The 6,223-nt window shown below is 35.2% G+C and overlaps 1 protein-coding gene across 1 annotated transcript; it reads left to right on the forward strand.

Moving 5' to 3' along the window:
* The first annotated feature begins 1,979 nt into the window (after positions 1-1,979).
* LOC141631452 (protein FAR1-RELATED SEQUENCE 5-like) lies at positions 1,980-3,185 on the forward strand. Its single transcript, XM_074444119.1, has one exon. The coding sequence runs from the start codon at positions 1,980-1,982 to the stop codon at positions 3,183-3,185; it is 1,206 nt and encodes a 401-aa protein (XP_074300220.1).
* Positions 3,186-6,223: the final 3,038 nt, after the last annotated feature.

Here is a 6,223-nt window from a genome sequence, read left to right on the forward strand (position 1 = left end):
TCACTATAAATAAGAAGGGATGAAGCTCATTCAAGGGACATCTTATCCCACTCTCATCTACTCTACCTTAAGCAAATACTACAATTATTTAGCAATTACAACATTGTTCTTATATTACGCAAAATACATAGTGAAATCCTCTCCTGGGTTGGTGCCCGTGGTTTATCCCATTCAAGGGTTTTTCCACGTATAAATCATTGTGTCATGTCTCTTTTTATTATTCTTTACTTCTAATTTATTTCTTTTTACTTTATAATCAACCCTGCAAAGGTACAACCACAATACCATCATAATAGGATGATACTAGTTAACCTCACCATAATCTACCCTGGGAATACCCTAGAATGCCTGGCCGGATTCAGTCACGTAAAATCCGGTCAAAACAGCTATATTATTGTGCGCAAGAGCATGAAAATATATGCCTTGCAAAAGAGTAACATAATAAATACGATTATCTCAGTATGTAATGAAGTAGAATCGAAATCTTTTATTCGATATTCTTTGTACTATTATTGAAAAAGTAGAGAAACATGATGATATTATTGTCTTGTTATTCGATATTATGCTACTATTGTTGTGATATTATTGTGCTGTAGCGTGAAAATATACGACTGATAAGAGAGTAGCATAAGATAAACACATTTAGTGTTATTGTGATGTTATTGATTGCCGTCTTTTTCCCAGTTGTTGTTATCATACTGTTATTGTCACATTACTGCAATTTTGATCTCTCCCCCATGCTACTGTTATTGTGATTTTGTTGTCCACTGACTGTACTCATTATATTAATTTACTGTCGCAGATCTTTCTACTATTGGGGATTCTTCTAATAACAATATATACACCAGCCCAACCTGCTCAGACGAAGAAAACGATGAGTTTGTTCCAACTCTTCATTACAATAAACCCGGGGACCGAGCGAGGGTAAGGACTGTTGAGAGTGATTTTACGCCTAAACGTGGCATGTTCTTTCTTACCTTGGACGATGCGAAGAGTTCTACAAAGATATATGCAATCTTGCCATGGATTTGATGTGAGAAGGTACACAAATGCGCAATATAAGGGGGCGTCGTGCGTCAAATCACTGGTCTGTAACAGACAGGGGTATAGGGATATGAAAAGAAAACTGCGACTTGAAGCAACAAATCACGAAGCTGGTAATTTGAGTACAGTAGAGAACAAAGAGCGACGAATTAGACAGCCAAAGAAGCATGCTCTGACAAGGTGTGGCTGCATGGCACACATAAGGTTGAGAACCATGTGAAAAAAGCAGACAGCATCGACAGTGGGTATATTGTGGATGTCTTTGTAGGCGTTCACAATCACTCTCTTTACTCTGTCAAAAAACGGGGAGTTCCGAGGAAGCTCTCAAGGGACGTCCATGACTACATTAAGAGGACCATTATTGATCATACTAAGCTCAACATAGGTCCAACATTGAGCTTCAGAATTCTCAAGGAATACTCAAATGGTTATCAGAATATCGGTGCCTCTTTGCTAGACTTCAAAAACTTCAAACGAAATATCAAGTGTTACATTGGGGATAACGATGCTAAAATGTTCATTGGGCATTTCAAAATGCTAGCTGAAACAAAGGGGTTCTATTTTGCTTATGATTAGGATGAGAACAAATGTTTGACGAAGGTTATTTGGGCTGATAAGGAAGGGATAAACAACTACAAGTTATATGGAGACACGATCTCGTTTGACCCTACTTATGGGACAAACAAATATTTCATGGTGTTTACTCCCTTCACCGGAGTAGACCACAACAAGAAGACGGTAACTTTTGCAGCTGGGTTACTTGACTTCGAGAGTCAGCATTCATTTGAGTGGATTTTTAAAAGATTCCTCGAAGCAATGTGGCGGCAAGAACTCAATGTGTAATTACAGACCAGTGCCCTGGAATTAAAAAAGCCTGCCCAAATGTCTTCAACCATTATGTCCACAAGTACTGCATGTGGCATATCATGCAGAAAATGCCTGAGAAAGTGGGAAGGGCAATTTGCAATGATACGGAATTTATGACCGACATAAATGCCGTTGTTTGGGATGTCGACCTCGAGCCAGACGAATTTGAACAGAACTGGAAAACTGTTATTGAAGCCCATGGTATGGAAAGTAACCGGTGGTTGAAGTATGTCTTTGCAATCAGACAAAAGTGGATACCGGCATACTTTCGGGATCTACCTCTAGGTTGTTTGTTGCGAACAACCCAGAGATCCGAAAGTTCAAACAGCTATTTCAAGAGGTTTGAATGCCATTTTGGAACCCTCGCCGAGTTCTGGATGAGGTACAATTCCGCAATAGAGCAGCAAAGGCATACACAATGGAGGGTGGATAATGCCAATGAACATAGTATGCTCGAGAAAGTAGGGCCGATGAAGGTAGAGATGCATGCCTCACTTGTCTACACCCATCCTATCTTTGCGGACTTTCAGAATGAAGTCAAACATGCCATATGCAGCATGGGGGTCGGGGGTTTGACAACAGTAGGGGCAGTGGAGTACTATGACGTTCGTGATGGACTGAAGCACAAGAGCTTCCAAGTTGAATTTAACACCAAAACTAACGAGAGAAAATGTGCATGTAAGCTGTTTGAGAGGCATGGCATTGTCTGTGGCCATATACTGTGGGTGTGGAATGGTAGGCAGGTCCACAGGATACCTGACCCTTATGTCCTTGCTCGATGGACAAAGAAATCCTACAGGCCAGTTGTTCGAGATGAAGATGGAAAGGTGATAGAAGACATTGACGAAGATGACATCAAGAAAGCTGAGATGTCAAAGGTTTGGTCTGAAATTTATGCAACTGTCGGGGTGATGGATAGTTATGCTACGGTTAAACACATGAAGCAACTGCAGAAAATCCTGACACAGTTCAGGGAGAACATCACAGGACCAAGTGAACCGAAGACTAAAAACCAGGAAATCGAGGCTCTTCTAGGCATCACAGCTTCAAATGATATTGACCTTCGACCGCCAAACAAGGCCAAGAATAAGGGCAGTGGCAAAAGATTAAGGTCCTCCAAAGAAAAGGCCAAGACCAAGCAACAAAGGAGGAAGCGAAGATGCGGTAACTGCAAGAAGTGGGTGAACCACAACAGTAGAACTTGTACTCTTCCATTTGCTGAAAGTCCCCCTTCGATGACGATGATGAAGAAGAATCGAAATCAAGAGGTATGAATCTGGACTAATACTCTCCTATTATTCTAATGTTATCCTCTTATTCTACTTTATTCCCCTATTATTCTGTGTTACTCGCTATTCTCACGTCTTTGTTGTGTTATTCTCTACGCTATTCTGCTATTAATGTGTTGTTATTTTTGAATAGAAAACGGATATTCTTTGTGGAAATGGATAGTGTTCGCAATAACAATGTGAGTAGTTTGCTAAATTTAGTCTACGCTATTCTCGCTATTAATGTGTTGTTATTCTCTCGCTATTAATGTTATTCCACTCGCTATTCTCGCTATTAATGTTGCTTCTAAATACTAAGCAAAAATTGCAGCAATATAAATCAGATGCATGAACTAACAAAAATTGCAGGAATATGTTATCCTTTTATTCTACTGTTATTCCCCTATTATTCCCGTGTTACTTGTTGGAGCTGGTGTCCTCCACAAATTAGTGTGATAACATTTGTAAATCTATTACAGGTTCACAAGGGTATACTTCGTATATTTAATCAGTTGATTAACGTTTACCTAAGAACGGTTGGATTGCTAGAAATTTTGACGTTATTATCATACAGATGGCGGTGATAAACTGGTCCCTAAAGGTCACACCTATAGGACGTGTTTGAGAAATGTGGTTATAGAAATATAATTACATTGATGCCCAAAATGACTAAAAAGTTAGTCAATGTGTTGATGAGATAATTATTTAATGAAAATTAAATAATATTAAGTTGAGACGAATTAACTGTCAATTCGTAAATTAAATATAATAAGTTATATTTAAATTAAATATATATAAGGTTAGTTTGGACGAATTAATCTGTTAATTCGTAGTTAAATATAATCAGTTGTATTTAATATCAACAAGTTGAATGTGTCATAGTGGTAATAGTGAGGGTACACAAGCCAAGAGGTCATGGGTTCGATCCACACTAGATGACAATTTAACACACTTTATATATTTTTGGAAAGACCAAAATAAGGAGAAAAATACTCCTTATTTCGGTTCACTTGGCCGAAATTAGGGAAAGTTTTTCTTTTCTTAATTGACTCCAAGTTTCGGTCTGTAAAAAAAGAAAGGTAGAGAATTATTTCTACCCCAATGCTTTTCCTTGACCTAGCCTCCTCTTTCTCATCACAAGAACACAAAGACAATTAAATTTTACAGAAAATTTTAGATTGATTTCTAGCAAAATCAAAGGGCATATCTTAGATAGTCTTGGGTGCAACTAATAGGCGAATATCAATTTTGATATTGTTCTTAGGCCATATTTGCTAGGACCGAAGGTTAATTCTAAATCTTTTTAGTTATGTTTATGTATTTTATTTTATGACCTTAGATCATCTTTATTAAATCGTTATAATCCTTCTAGTTTAAGGGAAGTATACAGATTTATTTCCCACAAGTGGTGTCAGAGCTTTAGGCTACGATTTTAATTTTGATGATTTTCATAAATTTTGTATGTAAACTATAACCTAATTTTCGAGAAAATAAATTAGGGTTTCGTTTTTTTTTTCGGTTGAAATTTTTTTTTAGCCGAGACCTTTTTTTTTTTTTTTCTTTCGGCCCGTTTTTTTTTATTTCGTTTATCCTTTTGTTTGATGATTTATATTCAATTTCTTTTGATCATATCATTGTTTTAATCGGTTAAAATTATCATATGAAGTATTGGGAAATTTTGATTTAATGCAGATAAAGTTAGAATAGATATAGTATCATCATGTCATTGATACAAGAACTTGTTTTTGCTATATAGTTTTAGCATATAAGATTAATCATGATTGTTAATTCATTTGCTAAACCATGTTCTATTAGCAACTAAAAACTTTGTTCTTCATCAATTTTTGTATTAGGGCTTTTTGCCGCAAAAGGAAAATTATTTTGACGGCTCCTTTTTTTAAGGTATACCGTGAAAAAAAAAACGTTTTTAGGTTTTTTTTTCTCTATTACCGAATCAGAAAAAAAAAAGAAAAGAAGGAAAGTTTTTTTCCGGAAAAAATTATGGAAAGTTTTTTTTCTTTTTTTTAATTGCCGAATAAAAAAAAGGGAAGGGGCTGGTTTTTTTTTATGATCAGCCGTGAAGTAGCTGTTAAAAATAAAAATAAAATTTTTTTTTTGTTTATTTTTCCAGCCGAACCAATTTTAATTGGATTTTGTTTTTATTTTTTATTTTGGCCAATTAGTTATTGTGAATCGGTTCACAATTTAAAGATACCGAGTTATTTTAAAGCGGTTTAAAATTTTGACGGATAGAATTCATATTACAAGTTTAATATGGATTGGGGATAAAATTAATGTGATTAAATTGCGGAATTGTAACTTAATTTAATTTAAATAGGTGGTTTGGATAAATTAATCAACATAATTAATGTATTGTATTATGTATGTTTAATTTATTTTAGTTGATGCTTTTATTTTTGTTGAATGAATCGAATGAATGAATTTTATTTACGTATTTATTTTTGCAATCGGTTGTATTTTGTAATACTTAGTGTGGCCTTAGTCAAATTATGTTTTCGTAATGAAGGAACATGATTTCTTATGTAATTATGAGATCTCGAATCTCCTTTATTTTAGTTTTGGGTTTTGAAATTAGAATGTAATTAATAGGTCAATTATGTAATTTTATTTATTGTAATTTCAAAGAAGACTAAAGATGAAGATTCAAGCTCACTCCCGCTACATGGATCAAGATGGAACATCAAGACAAGCTTCTCGGGTCCAAGGATGGATTCCAAACTTGTATTTATTGTTCATTTTGGTAGGATAGGCCACACTAGGACTTTTCTTTTTTTTTTTACGGTTTTCATTTTATTGCTTTTCATTCACATGCTAGTAATTGCATCATATTCCGCCTAAAAACCAAACCACCTACTACTAAAATGCATGAAAATTGACTCATATAGTTGTATGTTAGTTTTCATGGACATGCGATGTCACGATCTATAAGCCATCACATTAGTTTAAATCATTCTCGCATGCTAGATTATAGTTCACTTAAAATGAATTAAAAATAGTTGATGGGATCTTCCTCTAAAACGGAA

The sequence above is a fragment of the Silene latifolia genome, chromosome Y, assembly GCF_048544455.1.
Source record: "Silene latifolia isolate original U9 population chromosome Y, ASM4854445v1, whole genome shotgun sequence".
Lineage (NCBI taxonomy): Eukaryota > Viridiplantae > Streptophyta > Magnoliopsida > Caryophyllales > Caryophyllaceae > Silene > Silene latifolia.

Bases quoted from the DNA above. Each gene is read 5' to 3' on its own strand.
- LOC141631452 (XM_074444119.1), top strand. From the start codon at position 1,980: ATGCCTGAGAAAGTGGGAAGGGCAATTTGCAATGATACGGAATTTATG.